Raw genomic sequence first — 22,994 nt, 5'->3', positions numbered from 1 at the left:
TGCTGTGTTGCTTTACAGAATAGGATGGATGGTTGTGGCCATGCTGTATAGGCTGGGAATTTTTTTTTAATGGCTACCTGCAGACCTTTCACTGTGTTGTGGGCAGGGTAGTCACCTTTCCAGCAAACTGGGGCCCACCTGTCATTATGGGAGAGGCCTCAGGAGGCTTCCTCCAGTTATTGGTTATATGTGCAGCGAGGGACTGAACTTCTGGTCACATGACATTCCTCCCCGTGTGACTCCCGAATAGAGCTACACAGGCAGAAACTCCTTTCAGGCTCTTCTGTACCTGATTAAAGAAGAACAGGAGTACTTGTGGCACCTTAGAGACTAACAAATTTATTACAGCATAAGCTTTCGTGGACTACAGCCCACTTCTTCGGATGCATATAGAATGGAACATATATTGAGGAGATATATATACACACATACAGAGAGCATAAACAGGTGGGAGTTGTCTTACCAACTCTGAGAGGCCAATTAATTAAGAGAAAAAAAACTTTTGAAGTGATAATCAAGCTAGCCCAGTACAGACAGTTTGATAATAAGTGTGAGAATACTTACAAGGGGAGATAGAGTCAATGTTTGTAATGGCTCAGCCATTCCCAGTCCTTATTCAAACCGGAGTTGATTGTGTCTAGTTTGCATATCAATTCTAGCTCAGCAGTCTCTCTTTGGAGTCTGTTTTTGAAGTTTTTCTGTTGTAATATAGCCACCCGCAGGTCTGTCACTGAATGACCAGACAGGTTAAAGTGTTCTCCCACTGGTTTTTGAGTATTTTGATTCCTGATGTCAGATTTGTGTCCATTAATTCTTTTGCGTAGAGACTGTCCGGTTTGGCCAATGTACATGGCAGAGGGGCATTGCTGGCACATGATGGCATATATCACATTGGTAGATGTGCAGGTGAACGAGCCCCTGATGGTATGGCTGATGTGATTAGGTCCTATGATGATGTGATATATGATGTGATGATATGAGAGACTGCTGAGCTAGAATTGATATGCAAACTAGATACAATCAACTCTGGTTTGAATAAGGACTGGGAATGGCTGAGCCATTACAAACATTGACTCTATCTCCCCTTGTAAGTATTCTCACACTTCTTATCAAACTGTCTGTACTCGGCTAGCTTGATTATCACTTCAAAAGTTTTTTTTCTCTTAATTAATTGGCCTCTCAGAGTTGGTAAGACAACTCCCACCTGTTTATGCTCTCTGTATGTGTGTATATATATCTCCTCAATATATGTTCCATTCTATATGCATCCGAAGAAGTGGGCTGTAGTCCACGAAAGCTTATGCTCTAATAAATTTGTTAGTCTCTAAGGTGCCACAAGTACTCCTGTTCTTCTTTTTGCGGATACAGACTAACACGGCTGTTACTCTGAAACCTGTACCTGATTGACATTCAATCCCTCATTAATTCCTCCACAGAGCCTGATTGCTATAGCTGGTAATTGGGCTAGGTGTGGTCACAGAGAGAGCCTCTCAGAAAAGTACGGATACAGAGAGCTAGTTCCACAAAGGGAGTTATGCACCTAACTGCCATGTTAGGCACTTAAATCCAAAATTTAGATCCTCAAAACTCCCCACTGAGCTGCCTAAATTCCTTAGGCTCCTAAATTTTCACCCATAGAGTTCTCCAGGCACCTACACATCACCAGTGGACATGCAGACAGATAGCTGTGTCCTCATGCCCAATGTCCAGGTCAAACCTAAGCCCTGTCAGTGAGGCTGTCCCTAGCTATTTTGGTGCCCTACGCAGGCCCCCCTAGGTCTCTGCGGGGAGGAGCAGGGGGAGGGGGGACTGGCCCCAGGTCTCCATGGGTGGCGGTGGGGGACAGGAGCTGGCCACTTCCTGCAGGAAGTGGAGTGACCAGGTCCCAGCCTGCTCTGCTCCCCTGACTCGCAGGATTGGGGGGAGGGAGGAACTGCCCCCCCAGCACTCAACAGTGGCGCAGCTGGGAGCCAGGGGAGTGGAGCAGGCCCGACTGCTTCTGGAGTCCTCATAGGAGTGGGGGCGGAGCTGGGGTGGGAAGAGGTGGAGCAGGGGCCTACACAGCTGCGTACTTTGCATATGGGTAAGGACGGCCCTGCCTGTCAGGGTTCACAACTAGGAGTTTTCCCTGCCTAGCTCACCTGTGGGGCCCAATCCAATTGATGGGCTCTGAGTTAGATGCTTAACTCCCATTGATCTGGGCCTTAGGCCCCCAGACTGATGGGTGCTGCATCCTTCTGTTTGGGATGTTCAGCCTTGAACCATCTTGTGGAGTTAGGCACCAAAGCCAACTGACCTTGCTCGTGAGACACACCCCAATAGCCCTTTGGTTAGTGCACTCAGTCTGATGTAGGAGCCCTGTTTTCAGCTCCCTCTCATTTGGAACAGAGACATCAATCCAGGTCTCCCACAGCCCAGTTGAGTGCCCTAACCACCAGAGTATTTGGGGTGGGCAATAGTCATTAGGCTAGAGAGAAACAATGTGTGATGCTATAGCCCTGCCATTAGGGCACTATAGAATCAGAACCCCACTTGTAAACTTGGAGTTTGGGAATCTCCACCAGGGCTAGGACTCTGAACAGCTCATCAGATGTGAGTCCTACTGGCAGAAACGTAGCACCTAGGGCTAGCTCCACAAAGGCACTTAGGATATGTCTACACTGTGATTAAACACCTGAGGCTGACCTGTATCAGCTAGCTCGGGCTATTTAATTGCAGCATCTAGGTTTGGACTTGGGCTGAAGCCCAGGCTGTGGGACCTTCTTGCAGTTTTACAGCCCGAGCCCTGTGTCAGCAGATGCAGGCCAGGTACACTTACTAAGTCCAACATTTAAGTGCCACTGGCGGTCATAAAACCACCACTCAGCTGCCGCCTAAGTTTCTGCCACTACATATGCACAAAGCCACCTAAGGCCTTGGCTACACTTGTGAGTTGCAGCGCTGTAAAGCCGCCCCCAGCGCTGTAACTCACTCCCTGTCCATACTGGCAAGGCATTTGCAGCGCTGTATCTCCGTGGTTGCAGCGCTGCATGTACTCCACATCACCAAGAGGAATAGCGAGTATTGTGCTGTGGCGCCAGTGTGGCCACCCAATGCACTGTGACTGACCTCTAGAAGTATTCGGCAGTATCCCACAATGCCTGTTCTAGCCACTCTGGTCATCAGTTCAAACTCTACTGCCCTGGCCTCAGGTAACCAATCACGTGACCCACCCTTTACATTCCCCGGGAATTTTAAAAATCCCCTTCCTGTTTGCTCAGCCCGGCATGGCGTGGAGTGCTATCAGCAAATATTTCCAGGTGACCATGCCTCCACGCGCCAAGCAAGCCCCAGCATGGAGCAACGGTGAGTTGTGGACCTCATCAGTTTTGGGGGGAGGAAGCTGTCCAGTCCCAGCTGCGCTCCAGCCGTAGGAATTACAATACCTTCGGGAAGATATCAAAGGACATGATGGAAAGGGGCCATGACCAGGATGCCCTGCAGTGCAGGATTAAAGTGAAGGAGCTGCCGAGTGCCTTCCGCAAAGCCCGCGAAGCAAACGGCCGCTCGGGTGCTCCCCCCGCAACCTGCCAATTCTACAAAGAGCTGGATGCGATACTTGGGGTTAACCCCACCTCCACTCCAAGCACCACCATGGACACTTCAGAGCTGATGTGAGGGGTAAGGGAGGAGGAGGAGGAGGAAAACTGGAGTGAGGGTGGTGGGCCGGATGGAGACACCCCAGAATCCCTGGAGCCATGCTGCCAGGAGCTCTACTCGAGCCAGGAGGAAGGTAGCCAGTCACAGCAGCCGGTACTTGGTGGAGGACAAACAGAAGAGCAAGTTCCCGGGAAGCATTTTTTTTTGGGGGGGGGAAGGAATTTTTTTGGTGCGGGCTCTTTGGGAGAGGAGGGTTAGGCATGCATGCCTATATGTGGAATAGTGCATTGATGTGGTTTATCACATCGCGGTAATCCGCCTCGGTAATCTCCTTGAATGTCTCATCCAGAACATGTGCAATGCGCTTGTGCAGGTTTATCGGGAGAGCCACCGTGGTCCTTGTCCCAGCCAGGCTAACGTGTCCGCGCCACTGTGCCGCGAGGGGCGGGGGGACCATTGCTGCCCACAGGCAAGCTGCATATGGGCCAGGGCGGAAGCTACATTGCAGTAGAAGCCCCTCCCTCGCTTCCCAGGTCACCCTCAGCAGCGAGATATCGTCCAGGATGAACTCCTGTGGAAAATGTTGGGACAGTGTTCAGTGTAGGTGCCCCCTGAAGCTGTTGGCTCTCCCCAAGGCACAGAAACCCAGAGGACAGTGCAGCCCTGAAACAGTCAGTCCCCCTTACTCGCCATTTTGAGGCTCCCGTGGGATATATGTGCTCTGTTTCGGACGTGAAAATTATGCTATTGTGTAGACCCTGTGTGTTTTCTACTCCTTAAGTGCGGGGGGGAATCATTACTCTGTCTGGTATAAACAATGCTGCCTCTGTTAAATGTTGCATTTTGCCTATACAGCTGCATCAACCTTGAGACCTCAGCCGTCCCTCCTATCGCCTGCTCAGAGACTGCAAAGACTCAGGAAGAGACCGTGAAAAAGCAACGAAGACATGCTGCAAGAAGTGATGCGGCAATCTGTTAAAGAGAATGAGAAAGCACGGAACTGGAGGGAGAGAGAAAGCAGGATCCGCCAGGAAAATGCAGTGCACCGGCGGCAAAGCACGGAGCACCGGCAGCAAAGCACGGATCGGCTCATAAGCATCCTGGAGCACCAAGCAGACACTATCCAGGAGCTCGTAGCCATGCAGAAAGAGGAGCAGTACCGCAAACGCAAACGCCACCCCCCCTACAGCCCTTGTCCCAAAACTCTTTCCGTTGTGTCCCACTGTCACCTCCAACCCACTTTCCCCAACTTCCGTGTTCTTCACACCACCAGCTGCCTCCAACACCAGTATCTTCACCACCCAGCCCTGAAAAGCACGACCCTTACCCTCTGCACTCAACCCCCATCACCATGCAGTATAGCTGTCCTGAAGTGCAGCACCAGACAGGACATACGCAAATCTGTGATTGTACCGTTCCCCACTCCATCCCCTTGTTTCTTTTCAATACATGGATTTTTTGGCTTTGAAAACATTCTTTATTATTGCATAAAGTAAAAGACTCCTTAGCCCAGGAAATAAACAGGCACTGCAAGTCTGCTTGTCTGCTTAGCAAACACTGATTCCTAAAGATTGGAACTACTGCACTTCACTCCCATGCAGGACACCAGATATCACTGCTTGTTTTCAGCCTCAAAAATTGCTCCCTCAAGGCATCCCTAATCCTTGCAGCCCCGCGCTGGGCCCCTGTAATAGCCCTGCTCTCTGGCTGTGCAAATTCAGCCTCCAGGTATTCAACCTCAGAGGTCCATGCCTCAGTGAAGCTTTCACCCTTCCCTTCACAAATATTATGGAGGGCACAGCATGCGGATATAACCGCGGGGATGCTGTTTTCGGCCAAGTCCAGCTTCCCATACAGAGATCGCCAGCAGCCCTTTAAATGGCCAAGGGCACACTCCACAGTCATTCAGCACCGGCTCAGCCTGTAGTTGAACCATTCCTTGCTGCTGTCAAGGCTCCCTGTGTAGGGTTTCATGAGCCATGGCATTAACGGGTAAGCGGGATCTCCAAGGATCACAATGGGCATTTCGACTTCCCCTACCATGATCTTCCTCTCTGGGAAAAAAGTCCCGGCCTGCATCTTCCTGAACAGCCAAGTGTTCCAAAAGATGCGTGCGTCATGCACCTTTCTGGGCCAGCCTGTGTTAATGTCAATGAAACGCCCACGGTGATCCACAAGCGCCTGGAGAACCATAGAGAAATACCCCTTCCGATTAATGTACTCGGATCCTAGGTGGGGTGGTGCCAGAATAGGAATGTGCAACCTATCTATCACCCCTCCACCGGTAGGGAACCCCATTTGTGCAAAGCCATCCACTATTTCCTGCACATTACCTAGAGTCACAGGTCTTTTGAGTAGGATGCGATTAATGACCCTGCAAACTTGCAGCAACACGATTCCAACGGTCAACTTTCCCACTCCAAACTGGTTTGCGACCAACCGGTAGCTGTCTGGAGTTGCCAGCTTCCAGACTGCAATAGCCACCCGTTTCTCCACTGGCAGGGCAGCTCGCAATCTCGTGTCCTTGCACCGCATGGTGGGGTCAAGCTCCTCACACAGTCCCATGAAAGTGGCTTTTCTCATCCGAAAGTTCTGCAGCCACTGCTCGTCATCCCAGACTTCCATGACGATGTGTTCCCACCACTCGGTGCTTGTTTCCTGAGCCCAAAAGCAGCATTCCACGGTGCTGAGCACGTCTGTGAATGCCACAAGCAATTTCGTGTCGTATGCGTTACGCAGCTCGATAGCATCGTCGGACGTCTCACTCTCACTGTCACTTTGGATCTTAAGGAATAGTTCGACAGCCAAACGTAACATGCTGGCGAGATAAGTCAGCATACGCCTCAGCAGTTCGGGCTCCATTTCCCGCAGACAGATCGCGCTGCACAGAAACCATTGAAAGATGGCGCCAAAGGTGGACGGAAACAAAGGGATTTCTGGGATGCGAAGCGATGCATCGCGGGGCGTTGGGACAGGACCCAGAATGCCCCGCACCCATGCCCCCTTCCCACAGCGCCAGAATGGGAAGAGGTGCTCTGTGGGATAGCTGCCCATAATGCACCGCTCCCAATGGAGCAGCAAATGCTGCAAATGTGGCCACGACAGTGCACTGGGCAGCTGTCAGTGTGGACAGACTGCAGCGCTTTCCCTACTCAGCTGTACGAAGTCAGGTTTAACTCACAGCGCTGTACATCTGCAAGTGTAGCCAAGGCCTAAGTCTTGAAACTGCTTAGCTGCTCACATCGAAGCTGCTTGAAGACTTGGGTGCAAGTCTCTACTCCTCTCAGTCAGTGTGATGATTTGCACTGCATCCCTGATGAGTGCCCTCCTAACCACTGGATAATAAACGCTCTCATTCTCATTTTTTTTGGTGAGAAAGGTTGCTCTGGGTTAGGCACCGAACTCAGGGTTCACAGCTAAGAATCAGTATAGGAGATAGGTGCCTCCCTCCCATGTGTCAGTCAGGCATCCAATGGGAGTTAAGCACCCTCAGGAGCTGGGCCCTAAGCACCTGTCATTCTTTTGCATTGCCTACAGGCTAGCTTAGGCAGCGCCCTATTTCACTTGATGACTGAGAGTCCATTTTGGGGGCTGTGACTTCCACTGTCCAGAAAGAGACCCAAGTCCCCTCTGTGAATTTAGCCTTAAGACGGCTTTTCAAAACTTTACCTCTAATCCTTTTCTGGCACGCGTCACATACCCGGGAAGCAGAGGGTGGGATTTTCAGTCACAGAGGTGCTTTTGAAACCCTCCGTCTGTAGAGAACAGATTGATTCAATTTATGTGCATTTCAGAGCTTGATTGACAACAATCAAGTTGGGTTTGGTCTTGCTTTGAGCAGGGGGTTGGACTAGATGATCTCCTGAGGTCTCTTCCAACCCTAATATTCTATGATCATATATTGCTATGGTTTTCCTAATATGCCTGATACCTCTTCCCCCTCTCCCCACAATGCACCACCTAAGAATGGAAGGTATCAGCTGGCAGAGAGCTTAGTATTTGCCTCACATTGTTTAATTCAAGTGGCTAACATGAGCTATTGGTTGCCTGCTTCCTCCTAGCACAGGGCATTTATTCTTCAGGTGATCAGTGGGATTACACTGATAGCATGCTTTGGGCTCTTCTGCTTTTACAGGAGATTTGGGATGAGGTTTAGAGGAATGGTTTTTGGGGAGGTGAGTACCAGGAGCGGCGCCAGGGTTTTTGCCGCCCTAGGCGGCAGCGCTCGTCTTCTGAGCATTTGGCGGTGGGGGGTCCTTCCGCTCTGCGTCTTCGGGGCACTTCGGCGGCGGGTCCCAGAGCGAGTGAGGGACCCACCGCCGAATTTCTGCCAAAGACCCGGAGCAGAAGGACCCCCTGCTGCCGAATTTCTGCCGAGGATGGCAAAATGCCACCCCCCAAATCCTGCCACCCTAGACGACCGCCCAGGGTCGCCTAGTGGAAGCGCCAGCCCTGGTGAGTACCCAGCCTCCCACTCTCTTGCTAGAGATAAAATGGGATCTCCCCTTCCCACCAGGTTTAAACACCTCTTTCGGTGGTTTATTTTCAATAGATGTCTGGGTCTGTTCGAAGGCATCAGCAAGAGATGCCATCTCATCCACAGACTTTACATCTTTGTCCCATAGACTCTGCTTTACATCAGCCTTACATGCCTAGGAAATGCTCTTGAGCCACAAGATCAAACATTCCCCTCAAAGCTTGTAACACCTTTGCCCTCACCCACTTTCCCATCAAATCTTTCAATTTGTTCATACCAATATCCCTCTTAAGATTCCTAAATTTAACTCTCTGTGTTTCAGGGGTAATCTGAAACCTTTGTAAAATAGTGCTTTTGAATTTACAATAGTCTAAAGCATCCTCAATGGGCATTTCAGTGAATACACTTAGAGCTTTACCAGTTAATTTTGCAATCAGGGTAGGAACTCTCTTGGCATCAAGATTCTCATGCACTGCATACAGCCTTTCGAAGGTAGTCAGATATTCAGCAATATCATCTGTCTCCTTGTACGCAGGACATACATGGTCCCAGCTGTGGATTTTTGGCATGATGGGAATCGCTGGGGTTCTGGTTCTGCTTCTCTAGCAGGTCCAGTTGGTGTTTTTGCTCTCTCTCTCTTTCTTCCCACTTCTCCTTTATCTCCAGTTCTTTCAGTTGCAATAGTCTCTGGTGCTCCCTCTTGTTTTCTGCAACCTGCAGACTAAAAAGCTCCAACTTCTCAATTGCTTCACTGCTTTCAGTCATTTTCCTGCTTTTCTGTTCCTACTGCCCTTTTCCGAAACAAGCAAACAGAAAATAACAAACCGGAAGCCTCCTCCTGATTGTCATTAGCCACCACACTTAAAATCTTTACACCAGTGTATGAAGTGCAAATCTTGCTCAGTACAAGACGCTATGTATTTCACCCTGCTCTCTGCGCCACTGTGACAGGATCCCCCCAGGGTGCAGCCTGGGACTGAGGGACCGTTGTGCCCCCTTAACTCTCTTCAGCCTGAGCTGTCTCTCACAAGGCCTTGCTAATGACCAGCAGCAAGCCACTCCAGGCACTGTGATCACTCAGCACAATGGCATGTGGAGCCCCACACCCAGCTAGATTGCATGAATGCTCCCAGAGCCACTCATGAATCACACAGAGAAAGGCACCAGAGCCAAATCCCTCCAGTTCCCAGCACTGTACCTCAGGAATATACCATCTTGCACTGCTCAAGATGGGCAGTGCAAATTTATTAATTGGGTCACCACTTCAACAATGGAAAGTGGAATATCAGCCTTTCTCAAACTGGAGCAGATTTGCCCCACACTTCATGCAAACTCACCGATAAAGATAAACAATTAAATTTATTGACTATAAAAGGTAGAGTTTTAAGTGATATTAAGTGATATAGACCAAAAAAAAAAAAAAAAGAGTTAGTTACCAAAGAAATAAAATATAAGCACGCAGTCTAAACGCTCCACCCTATTAGACTGGGCAGCAACTAGATTAAGCAGTTTTTCTCACCCCACTGGATATTGCAGGTCTTAATATACAGGTTTGTTCCTTAAATGTGGGCCAATCTCCTCTGTTGGAGTCTTGTCTTCTTCTCAGTGTCTTGGTTGCTTGCAGTGTAGATGGGGGCAGGAGAAGAGCCAAGGATGGGGCCCCTATGGTCTCTTTTATAACCTCAGGCCCATGTGCTTGGAGAATGCAAGTCCAGGCACGTCTGGGAGCATTGCTGAGTCCCTAAGCAAAGTTGAGCAATTCCCCTGGTGTGGCCTCATGCAGGTGAGTCATTGAATTGTAGCTTCCTTGCTGGACAATGGCTGGTGATTTCTATTCAACAGCACCAACCCAGGTGTTGGTTACCTCCTTTGTCATTGTCTCTGTAGAGCCAGTATCTGGGCGCCTCCACAACCCACAGCATATTTTAATGACAGCCATACAACACAATTCTCATAACTTCATATGTGTTGATGATACACGTATTTAGCTAGAACAATGCATTTCAGCAGATCATAAGCTTTCCCCTGATATCTTACAAGGCATACTTTATAGGTAAGATCACAATTATATAAAAATGAGGAATATGGGGGTTCCACGATGTTCCCCCAAAGTATAGAATGTCACACTAGGAAAGATTCATCAGGTGGGATGAAAGGTATTCGTTCATGAGGGACTCACTGGAGCATGGCCCTGGAATGACTGAGGTATGTATATGTAATAGTAAATTACAAACATTCCAATAGCTGCCCAGGCTACAGTCCACCCCCAACAGGACATTGATTTTAGTGCAGAGCTTTGGATACAATCTTGTTTTGTATTGGAGCAGGGTATTTTCCAAATGGTGCAAGATGATTTTTTTTGCACAGCTATAGCATACCTTCTTTGAATCTTCACTATTTTTTCACTCCTCTTACAAACCAATCAAGACAAAAATTCACCCGCCATTCACTCTGTGATATTCTCTGTGTGACTTGCCTTGTGTTGTACTAGTGCACCTTGTCCTTGTGTGTGTATAGATATATATGAAAGAGGGCATTTTAGTGTTTACAGAAGATGGTTTTTCAGGAAGGATAAAAAGAGACACTTCAGTATGAAGATGTTTTACTTCTCAGATCAGGCAACTCAGAATTTTTGCCTGACACAGACTTAGGTCATGTTGCTCAAGGCTAGTGGTAGCATATGGCAACAGAGTCTAAGGGCACTGTGCTTCCCTCACACCCTTCCTATTTCATTTGAAGCCGGAGATCTATGCTTTACTAAAAGTTTACAGCAGTATATGCCTGTACAGGACAAAAATACTTGATTACTTAGCTGTATTTCTGAGTAGAGAAAGAAAAATGAGGCAAATTCTATTCTAAAACTACTTTCAATCCATGACTAAAGAGTCGGCTTTTGGAACCAACTTCATAGCCATAACAATTCTTGCCATTTAATCCCAGCATGTTTCATGTCCTTCTGCTCCATTGTAGCAATATTTGAACTACCGCTAAGAAAAACTGTTCATTCTCTTCTGCCAAAAACACCTCTGCATTTCTTCTAAAGAGTGTGCAGTAAGACATTTTTTTTCTTCAGAAAGCTGGTGGGCGTTATTTGTACTAAGAATAAAAGGACAGACAGGATAAAAGTGCAAGTCAAACTCGCATCAAAAGTATAACACAAAAACATACTAAATGATATTTGCTACACATCTGTTATTTTACTAGATATTATAAATTTGACATGACATGACCTTAAAGGAATACAGTATGTTCATAATACAATGTGCTATTTTTATCTGTATGGAATATTAGTGACAGCAATCACAGAAGATTTGAGTAAGGCACTAGCATGAAATTCATAGTCCTGAATCCAACTCTTTTCTCTCTTTCCATTAATTTTTCAGGAATTGTGATGAGTTGGGTCCCAGGACATTAAACTAAGGAAATTAACAGCTCCCAGTGCAACCACTATATGATAGTGCAGACACATTTTTAGCCACTGCTCAAGATTACCTTGGCATTTGGTTTAGGAAATAGTAACTGAAATTTAATGTCACTTACAATAAAATCCCATATAACCAGCGTGCAAAGTATTTGGCCAGTAACAAACATTGGTCATTAACTATTGGTTTAATAGGCTAGTTACTATTGATTTTAATTCCAATGGGTCTGCATTTTTTCCTCCTGATGCAATTCAAACTTTGGACTCAGGGATCAAATTTACAACTGCAGGAAAAAGTCTAAACTTCATCTTCATAATTTAAAGGCTTAGTTCCCTGCACATTAGTCATATTTTTAAAGTCTCGGTGTTTGGATTCCAGTTTCTATTTTGTTATATTTTTAAAGTGTAATTGAGTAAAGGCAGGAGTTTCTGTGACTGCATGTAGGTTTAGGAAAACTAGAAGAGTAGTTAACCTCCAAGGGTGGTTGTGAAATCATCATCACTGGAAGTTTTAAAAAACAACATATGTTGGTCAAATATCTGTCAGGGATAGTGGAGGTTTACTTGATCTTGCCACAGTGCAGATGAGTGTGGTGTTCTGTCCTATCTAGTGGCACCAAGACCATTGAGAGAGAGAGAAAAATGAGTCTGCTCTACAGTCTTAGCTAACACCCAGTTGCCTTTTAGCTCATGCTGTAGAGCTAGGGTGACCAGTGTGAAAAATCGGGATGGGGGAAACAGGCACCTATAGAAGAAAAAGCCCCAAATATCTGGACTGTCCCTATAAAATAGGGACATCGGGTCACCCTATGTAGAGCAGAGGTGGGCAAACTGTGCTGGCGGGCCACATCCAGCCCATGGGACTGTCCTGCCTGCCTGCCAGTCCTGGTGCTCTGAGTGGCATGGTAAGGGGGCTGGGAGTGTGTGTGTGGGGGCTAGATAAGGGGCAAGAGGTCTTGGGGGGCAGTCAGGGGGACAGGGAGCAGGGGGGGGTTGGATGGAGGGTGGGGTTCCGGGGGGGGGGCAGTCAGGGCATGGGAAGTGGGAGGGGGCGGATAGGGGCCAGGGGCCAGACTGTTTGGGGAGGCACAGCCTTCCCTACCCGGCCCTCTATACAGTTTCGGTACTCCGATGTGGCCCCTGCCAAAAAGTTTGCCCACCCCTACTGTAGAGGCTCATGCTTTTAGCTCCAGAGGTCCGCGATTTGATCCTGCCTGCCAACAACCGGGGGGTCTGTTGGCGTTACACAGGGATCTGGCCTTGATGTCTTTGCGAGGTCACTTCCAGCCTTATGTTTCATCCATGACCTTAATACATTTTGTAAAATAGTCAAATTATTGTTTTGAAGGCTAGAATACAGGCAATCCTTGCCCCCACCCAAATCAGTTCATCTTTCAGTCTGTGCCTCCCACAGGAGTAACATGTAAGCCATTTTTGAGTTTGTAAACTGGAATAGACTGCCAAAGCAGAGTCAGTATTTTGAACAAGATACAATGTAGCATCATGACACTACTCAAACTTTTATGCATCAACTGAAGGTGGAAAAGATCTTGTGGAGAGGTAGTGGTTGGGCGGGGGGGAATTATGAGTTAAAGTTGCTGTGGGAACCTTCTGAATTTTTGCTTTTTTTTTCTTGTTTGCGCATGCCCCTGAAATATGTGACTGTTCCCCCCTCCTTCACTTGCAAGGATGGTTCAGCCTAATCATAACCATTTCCCAGGACCCTGTTTTGGGAGTGGCATGGGTTTGGGATCCACATGGGGGGTGCGAGAGGGAGTGGAAAGATGTAGCCTTGCTTGGGGGGGGGGTGTAGTATTTTGTGGGGATGGGAGGGTGACATGATATGCACCCTCTAGGATTTGGGTCTCTGAAGATTTGCATGGAAAGCAGCTGCATCCTAGGGATGGTCCACAGAGAGCCTTTCTATGCAGGGAAATCCCCCCTTAAGGGAGATGGTGGGGGGAGCCCACTCATATGGCTCCTTCAAAGCCATGCTATCAGTGAGTGGGTTGTACCACAGGAGGACACTATCCAGCCTATAATAATAATGAAAATCAACTGGAAAATTATTAGTGTGTTTTAGAGATCAAGTGCACCTTAGCTGAATAATATTGGGACCTTTCAGTGTTCGGCTGTAAAGTAAAATCTTTCATTTGAAGTGCATGGGAGTACAGATGGGGACAACGCAAAAAGAATTCACACGGGTGTGGCTGCTGCTGCTGTTTGACTGGTGCCAGTTCTCTGCAAGGCTGCATTAAAAAAAGGCAACAGCACAGCTGTTTATATTTTGCCAGCTGTATCTTGCCAACTGAAAAAGGAGGGAAACTATATTTAAAGTGAAAGCTTAAAATTTACAGGATGTTGCAGAATGCTAGAGAGCTTCTGAAATCCTCCGTCTCTGCAATACCGTATTTTTGTTTCTGATGGTAGTGGCAGGGCTTAAAACAATCTCTGCACAATCTTCCAAACGAATCTCCCTTGTGAAAATGGTCTCTGAAGCAGTTCCTCTGGCTGGCAGGCCGTGTCTGAGCATTTGGATGATCCAAAAGTTGTTTTTTTTCAGGGGGGACAGGGGGAGGGAATGGGAGGGATGATATTTGTCACTCCTGCCCTTTAACAATTCCTTGGATAATAGTTTCTCCCACTTGATGGTGCATGTACTCCTCAATGAGCATTATTTAAATAGCAGGTTTCAAAATTGAACCATTTTTGAGTTGTGTATATAAAATAAATTGTATTACGTCACCAGGGGAAATTATTATGTTTCGTTTCATATGGCTAAAAGATAGCTGCATGGATTTTCTATTATACGTATGGGGAAAAGGTCACCTTTCACCTGAGCCCATGTATGGAACATTTCAGTCCTGCAGGAGACTGAAATGGAGTCTGTCATTGAAATTATAGTTGCAATCTTCACTACAGCCTTTTCAGCCCGGTGAATACTGAAATGCAAAGGTTAAACTGGATCTTTTAAAATGGATTCCTCAATCCAAGCTTCAGAGGGGTTTAGTTAAATGAAAAAAGTTGATCAACAAAGTTAAGCTATGCATAATATATTTCTCCTGGTACTAGTAAATTGTAAGGAGTTCATTGAATTCATTCCCTTAGCTGTTTTTCCCAGAACTGCTGAACAGAAATGGATGAACACTTTGCTGACAAATCAGGTAGATTTATGCATCACTAATCCATATAGATCAGCACTCCTTGAAATGTAAATTTCAGAAACAGACACTAACATTTTCACAGATGCACACAGGTTTCTGGTGTTCCTGCATACTAGTCATTTAAAGATTATCTGTAAACCTCAGAGAAAAAAAACAAAAAAACCCTGTATTGATGCCTGCAGGCAAATGTATAGAAAGATATTTGCTTTCTTTCAGAAACCTAAAGGAATTTGATGCAGCCTTGTGAAATCATCTGTTATTGGCAACTACTATAAATAAGCCTTTGTCTTCAACTTACATTTTTCACCAAGGAAAACATTACACTTGCTTGATACAATTAAATAGAACTAACCTCAATCAAAACCTTGCCAAAAGAAAAACAAAATGTGAAAAATAGTACAACTAAAGTATTAGAATGCATAAGTAATGGAAAATAATACTGGGGAAAAATGAATGCTATAAGTTAATGGTATGTCCTTGTTTGGAATACGGTTTTCATTTCTGGTTTGACTTCAATGGGACACTCTAATCAGACCCTTACTCCATTGAGGCCTTTCCTTAGAAGATGATACAACTCTGACTTTGGTAAAAAAGTTGGACCATAATTATTTATTCCTCTATAACAGAGGTGGGCAAACTACGGCCTGCGGGCCACATCCGGCCCGTGGGACCGTCCTGCCCTGCCCTTGAACTCCCAACCGGGGAGGCTAGGCCCTGGCCCCTCCCCCGCAGCCATGCCTCTGCACAGGCAGCGTGGCTTGTGCCCTCCTACCTACCAGGCTTTCCAATAAGCCTGTCCTGCTGCTCTGAGTGGCATGGTAAGGGGACAGGAGGTCCCTGGGGGCAGTCATAGGGACAGTCCTGATTTTGGGGCCTTTTTCTTATATAGGCTCCTATTACCCCCATCCCGATTTTTCACATTTGCTGTCTGGTCATCCTTGGGGAGGGGGGAGGTGGTCAGGGGACAAGGAGCAGGGGGGTTGGATGGGGGTGGGGTCCCAGGAGGGGGTGGTCAGGGGACAAGGAGCAGGGGGGTTTGGATAGGGAGTGGGGTGCCAGGGGGGCAGTTAGGGGTGGGGGGTCCTGGGAGGGGGTTGTCAGGGGACAAGGAGCAGGGGGGTTAGATGGGTAGGGGGTGGGAAGTGGGAGGGGGTGGATAGGGGGTAGGGCCAGGCTGTTTAGGGAGGCACAGCCTTCCCTATGAGGCCCACCCTACTATTTCACAACCTCAATGTGGCCCTTGGGCCAAAAAGTTTGCCCACCCCTGGTCTATAAGTACATTTCAGATGTACTTACCCACTTTTACAAATCAGAGATTTACTAAATGATTGATACTCCAGAAAACTAAAGTAATTGGAAAAGCTCATTAATACAGAAATTATTATATGTACACACAGATATACAAAAATAGCAAAAGTAGGTAATTTAAATATTACTCTGAAAATACAAGCTGCTCTGCACAATTTTTAATATTCTGCTTTTATATTGGAGACGTTTTGACTAAGGATATATTTCCCTTTAACTTTGGGGATGATTCTATTTACCCTCCAGAGGAGTTGGCTGTGGATGTAAAGAACACACTAACCAACTGTAGAAGGATTGAATAACTTCAGTTCCCATTTACTTCAGTTGGATTTCAAGGTACACACGATCTCAGTGCAGAAAGTACTAGATTAATAGCTGTTAGGGCCAGAAGTGACTATAAGATCATTACTCTGACCTGCTGTATAACAGACCATAGAATTTCATCAAAACTAAACTATGTCTTCCAGAAAGGCATCCCGTTATTGCTCAGTAGTCAACATGTCTGGTAGAGTGGAGGTTTGTGGTTGCTAGGGAACAGGCTGCAGTGTGGTACTAGGAACACTTAAGGGATGAGTAGCAGAACTCCAATTCATACCAATGTGACCTGTGTGCAGGGGTGAAAGTAACTTGATGGACTTATTGGCACGCAGGGCAGCCAGGGTCCTGGGCAAGGAGGGGGGAGGCTCTGGGCCCCCAGAAGGGGTGGGGCCTTGTGTGGAAGGGGCAGGGCTGGCAGCGATTTAAAGGGCCCGGAGCTCTGGCCACTGGCATGGTACCGGTGGTCGGGAGCCCCAGGGTTCTGGCCGCCACTACCCTGGGGTTCCGGCAGTGATTTAAAGGGCCAGGGGCTCCAGCTGCTGCCAGGAGCCCCGGGCCCTTTTAAATTGCCGGGCTGCAGGGTAACTGCCCCTTTGTATCCCCCACCCTCATCAGCGGCCCCGCTGGTACGGTTGGCCGTGTTCCGGCTTTCTTGCCAGTACGCCTTACTGGACCATAGAAGTTTACTTTTACCTCTGCCTGTGTGGCTGAATCACCACCTATCTTTGTGAAACTGGAGTTCCTGAGTAGCAACGTTCCAACTGATCATGAAGACTATATTTTCTTCGTCTCTCCTGCCTGCCCGGAGCCATGTCTGTTGATGGATATAGAAAGTATTTTTAAAATTCCTCTATAGGATCTTATTTGTACATTGGTGGGTGATTATTATTAAGAGATTTTCATACTATGATAATTAAGACCAAAACCCAAATGCAACTGCTAGTACATTTCTCAGGATAACTGTAACTGGCAAAATAACTCCTGCCAGAATGATAAAAGTAGGTTTTCTTTTTCAGTATTGATACACTTGAGAAGGGTTAGAACCTAAAAAAGACCAGCATGATGCTGTCAAAATTATAATGAACAAACAATTCCTAGTACATGAATATGGATTGACATGATTTTATAGAAAATCTGAGTAAATCATATTTGATAGCTTGAATCTGATAACTTGTGACTGATATACATATTATATACATGTTACATGAAATTACTTTCAACTCTGAGTACATCTCATGATTTGCAAATAGAAATTACAAAAAAAAGTTATTCCATGCTTTGGAGAGCAGGCAAGTAATATTTTTTCAGTAAACAATGTGTCAAATTAGATACGTAAACTAAATCTAAGAGAGCAATAGAACAATTAGTCACAGAAATACAAACAATAAGGTAGTATTGATGAAAAATTATTTTCCATTCCAGAGGAAAGTGACAACTTATGTAATTAAATAAACATTTGTACAATTGCTGATATCTAATGACTTTGTTTACAGATTTACTTTTTATTAAACAGATCAATATTGCTATGTAAACCAAGGGTGTTTTGGATCCTTGTCTGTTTGCATCCTGAGCCCCAAAATTTTAAGTTTCTCCAAATAGTTAATTTTCTCCACCAGTTTGAAGATTTTGCACCAATAAGTGTGTTGTTTAATACTAACGTTCTATATAGAAGGAGCTTCAACATAGAGCAAGCTGGTAGGTATTCAAAACCATAGTTGGACTGGAACCCCTTTATTATATGTTAGTTATTTAAGTAGGAAGTACTTTACAATAATAGCTACTTTCACAGATTTTAAATTGTTTAAAGGAAGCACTTTTGGAGTCCCCTGTATTAACATATGTCATTATTCTACTGTATGAAAGTTCTAGAAATCAATGTCATTATCATGGCACATGATATAAAAAATACTACCAACAAAAATTACAGAACAGTTAGAATGATACCATTTCAACTATCTACATTTTGTACACTGCTTAAAGCAGTCTCATTTTTCCAAAGAGCCTCAACTCTGATCTCAGTCATACAGGTGTAAATCTGAAGTTACTCCACTGAAATTAATGGATTTGCAGCAGTGAAACTGAGATCAAATTCTGGCCCACAGTAGTTATACACAAATATATCAAACTTATTTCTCCCATGTTTAAAGGGTGCTGCTAATGGACAACTATCTCCAATGAAGGCTATGTTTTCAGTATAACAACTTCTGAAGTTTTCAGTCTGAACTACCCCAGAGAGCTTACAAAGGTAATTTTGAAAATAGTTTATTTCAGGACATTTTAAGAAACATTTATTCCAAATGTATTAATGCCAGTCAAACGAATGATTAACCATTCTGTAAAATTTTGCATTGTGCTCTCTGAAGTAGGAGTAAAGTTGCTCTAAAACAGTGTTGTTGACAACAGGGTGGGGGCGCCCTTTGGATTCATGTAAACATCTCTCTCTTCCATCACTTCTAATGCAATAGAACCCCTTGGTTTGGTTAAAATAAAAATTTGAAGACATAATTCTGGAAGGAAGATTAAGAAATGTTTCCACTTTTTGTAACTCAGGAAGAGGGTCCTTGATTAAAGTATTGCCATCCACTATGTGAATCTGATCTAAGTTGAAATGCTTAAGCCACTTTTCCATATGGATATCATAGAGACTCCTCTGAATAGCTTTGTATTTGGTATTAAGTGCACCATTTTTAATAACAATTTCTTCAAAGGGCTGAACACGCTTGTGACTTTCTAGTCTGTTGTAATATACTTGGGTATAATCAGATATTACTCTCTCAGTGGGGTCTCTTAGAATGAGCAGCAGTTTAATAGAGCTATTCATGTCATGAATTCTTTCTGGAGCCTGTGGTGAGGTAAAATAGCCTGGTGTTTTCTCAATAGTAATTTGATTTTCATAAGAAAATGGCATCAGACGCCTATACCAGTCTATTCCTTTAACATAATTTTCATCCCAGTCAAAGAAGTGGACTTCTGTAGTTGCTACCACAATATTAGGATGAATATCCAACATTTCCAATAAGGCCCTGGTCCCTCCTTTGCGAACTCCTATAATGATCGTCTGAGGTATTCGTCGGTTTGTGCCAGGAGGTCTCACCTGTGCAGAATAGTGTTCACTTTTATTACTGAAAAATCCTACTTGCGACTTCAGCGTCTCCAGCAGTGCCCCATTCTCAACAGGAGCACCCTGAGTGTGAGTCAGCAAAAGATAAGCTGACACCAGGAGGAAGGCCATGTGGAGAATAATTAGTTCAAAAAATTAGTTCAATAATAGGCGATTCCCCTCTTGAGGAGCTGGTTGACAGAACTGGGGGCGAGCAAACAACTTTCTGAAGCATCTGCAAAATAAAAGAAGACTAATCATTATCTCTGTGTATATGCATGAATGCATCATAGATAAAGTGTGACTTCTCTGTAATTAGTACCATGTAGAAAAATTATCTAAAGCAGTTAACTTCCTCTCCCCCCTTTCCCCCATCACTCTGTTTCAGGAGAGAAAAATGGTGAATTGACATTTTCTTGCTCAGTGCTGTGATTAATGGTGGATACTAAATCAGTGAGAACATTTGCTAACTCAAAACATTGGACTAGGCTATGAAGAAAGAAGAGGAGGATCTACCTGGTTCTATATTCCTAGCTATCATTTCCTTCCTTTTACTTCTTGCTATTTAGGACATGCCATTAATAGGGCTGTCAAGCAATTAAAAAAATTAACCATGATTAATTGCGTGATTTAAAATAAATGAAGCATGTCCTCTGGAATGGTGGCCGAAGCATGAAGGGGTATATGAATGTTTAGCATATCTGGCATGTAAATACCTTGCAATGCTGGCTACAAAAGTCCCATGTGAATGCCTGTTCTCACTTTCTGGTGACATTGTAAATAAGAAGAGGGCAGCATTATCTCCCATAAATGTAAACAAACTTGTTTCTCTTAGCGATTGGCTGAACAAGAAGTAGGACTGAGTGGACTTGTAGGCTCTAAAGTTTTACATTGTTTTGTCTTTGAGTGCAATTATGTAACAAAAAAAGTCTACATTTGTAAGTTGTGCTTTCATGATAAAGAGATTGCACTACAGTACTTGTATGATGTGAACTGAAAAATACTATTTTATCATTTTTACAGTGCAAATATCTGTAATAAAAATAATATAAAGTGAGTACTGTACACTTTGTATTCTGTGTTGTAAATGAAATCAATATATTTGAAAATGTAGAAAAACATCCAAAATATTTAATACATTTCAATTGGTATTCTATTGTTTAACAGTGTGATTAAAACTGTGATTAATAGATATTAATTTTTTGAGTTAATTGCGATTAATCGACAACCCTAGCCATTAATAATGATTCCATGACATTTTGGAGTATCAATTCATCTCCCCAAATTCACTGCTAGAATCTAAATAGCAAGTGTCATTTAGTTGATGCCTTAATTCTGTCTCCAATGGGCTATGGGTTGAGAGTCCTGACTTGTAGCACAGAAAAGATGTGTCTAGCCAGAGCAGGAGTGAAATAAGGCAAAATCCTTGGGTTGCAAGCCATTTCGATCAGTAAAGAGACAGACAGACATAACAATGCATCAGAGCAAGAAAAGTGGAGTGTGCATCAACTGTATGTGAAGTGAGAGGATAAGCTAGTCTGGGTGGATTAGTTGTGGAAGATCAAGGAGCTGTGGTGTGTGCATGCACACATGCGTAGCTGGGGTAGTTGCTGCAAGGGCAGAGTTTTAGAATTAGAGCAGAGAACATTAGTGTCTCCAAGGAGTGGCTAAAGGTTCTCTCCAAGAGACACCTAGAATACATTCAGGGGATCCTAAACGTTTTTGTTGGGGTGGGGGGTGGCGAGAGGGAGGGGAGCAGGGGGTAAGATTGGATGGATCTGGGCTCTATTTACTATTAATTCATCCTCAAGCAGAAGAAAACCAGATATTAAAGGAGAGCAGAGGTTCTCAATCTGACAGTTGCAACTATCCTGCCCTCCCAGATTGCTAAATGGGATGCAGGTCCCAGCTAGATGGGACAGGACTCCTGGGGATGGGGAAGGGATATATATAGAATATATATAAAATTCCTACTGTTTTACTAATATTTAAAATGGACTTTGCGTGAGGCCCCTCTATATACTATTTGGAAACTTAGCTATAACGGAGCTAGCATCACAGAACCACTGATAAAAATAATTTAGAAAAATACAACATCTGCACCAGGATAATTATGCTTGAGTGCTCTGGACTGGATGTTTCAATCCTTTAAGTCCTTACACAGGCAAAATTTCCATGGGAAGGACTTTAGGATTTTGCCCTATTTCTGGGCAGCTAGAAGATTTCAATTGATAATAAGCATGTGTAATATATACACCATATTTTTCTGAACATGATTTATTTTTAATCCTAATAAAATGTAGTGTGAAAACTAGTTCATTTGACAAGCTCTGGCTATAAATAGTGAAGTTATCTTACACAATGAAACAAGTCACTTAAAACAAGAACTACCTATTTAGATATATATTACCTCCATCTCATTCTCCAATTTTAAAATGGTCTCAGTTACTGCAACTATAGTTCCTTTTTCAGATTCTGGTTTCAGTGATTTGCTGTGCTTTTTTTGAACATTCATCACATTAGTTCATTAATAACTTCTCTTACATAGTACCTCAAAGAAAGCAGACACTTTCTATTTGTCATGGCTCTGAAGAGGATTCACAGCTTCCCTTTATTATATTTCTTTTGGTAATTGTTTAGTATGAGTTATTGGAAGCTTTCAGGCTTAAGTTATCACAGTAATATTGTCAAAATTTTATGGTAGTTCCTAATACTGTATAAGTAAAGCAGCAGATTCACTAAATGACAATTCTAAATCTAATAATTAAGGGCCAAATCCAACTGCCTTAGAAGTCAATTTAAAGACTCCCATTGACTCTAATGGGAATTTGATCAGGCCCTAAATTATAGGCAGCATTCATCAGCAAGATTTTTGGACTGACTGAATATATCTAAAACTTTAATTTTACTTATGAACAGTGCCTCCTGTTGTGGAACTAACTTCACTCAAGACTCTATCCACATTAAAGCAGGCCCCAGAGCTCCCAGCGGAAGACCCCGGGGCAGCAGCCTATTCAAAAGGAGAAATAGATACATAAATATATGTCCATATTTAAATATAGAAAAATCCAATCTTTAATCTAGTCCGAAATTTTAAGCCAAATCAAACCCAAGATTAAAAAGTCCAAAGCAGAATGCCTCGGTAGTCACAACTAGACAAAATATTGTTATAGTTTTACCAGTTGAGAGAAAACTTCTGTTTAAAGGGTTCATACATATCACCATTTTATTATGAGTTTTCCATTCAAGATTTATTTTAAATTCGCAAAGACAACACAGCGGACACCAAATGCAAGTTTTTATATTAGGACACTATGGCAGAATATATATATTCACACCAGGAGTCATTTGCAGCTACATTTTCAAAAAATGGCTACTATTTTTTGGGATCCATCTTGAGAAACCTTGGACCTAATATTCAGATGTGCTGAGCACCTAAAGCTGCAATGGAAGCTGAAGGTGCACAGCTCTTTCTCAAAGATGGTGTAAAGCACCCTATGTAGAGCTCCCAAAGTTGAAGTACCTAAAAACAGTGGCTCTTTGTGAAAATTTTGGCCATAGGATTTGAAT

At 44.4% G+C, this 22,994-nt stretch overlaps 1 protein-coding gene across 3 annotated transcripts in view; it reads right to left on the bottom strand.

The window, feature by feature from the left end:
* Positions 1–17,450: 17,450 nt before the first annotated feature.
* The window catches only part of LOC128840592 (heparan sulfate glucosamine 3-O-sulfotransferase 1-like), a 120,051-nt gene continuing 114,507 nt past the window's right edge, over positions 17,451–22,994 (bottom strand). For all 3 annotated transcript variants that reach the window (XM_054034789.1, XM_054034788.1, XM_054034787.1), the window contains exon 2: positions 17,451–19,659. In XM_054034789.1, the coding sequence (XP_053890764.1) occupies positions 18,627–19,556 (930 nt within the window). In that variant the 5' untranslated portion in view covers positions 19,557–19,659 and the 3' untranslated portion in view covers positions 17,451–18,626. The remainder of the gene's footprint in view (positions 19,660–22,994) is intronic.

The sequence above is a fragment of the Malaclemys terrapin genome, chromosome 7, assembly GCF_027887155.1.
Source record: "Malaclemys terrapin pileata isolate rMalTer1 chromosome 7, rMalTer1.hap1, whole genome shotgun sequence".
NCBI lineage: Eukaryota > Metazoa > Chordata > Testudines > Emydidae > Malaclemys > Malaclemys terrapin.
The sequence above is the reverse complement of the archived record's forward strand: the minus strand, read 5'-3'. Positions and strand labels throughout refer to the sequence as shown.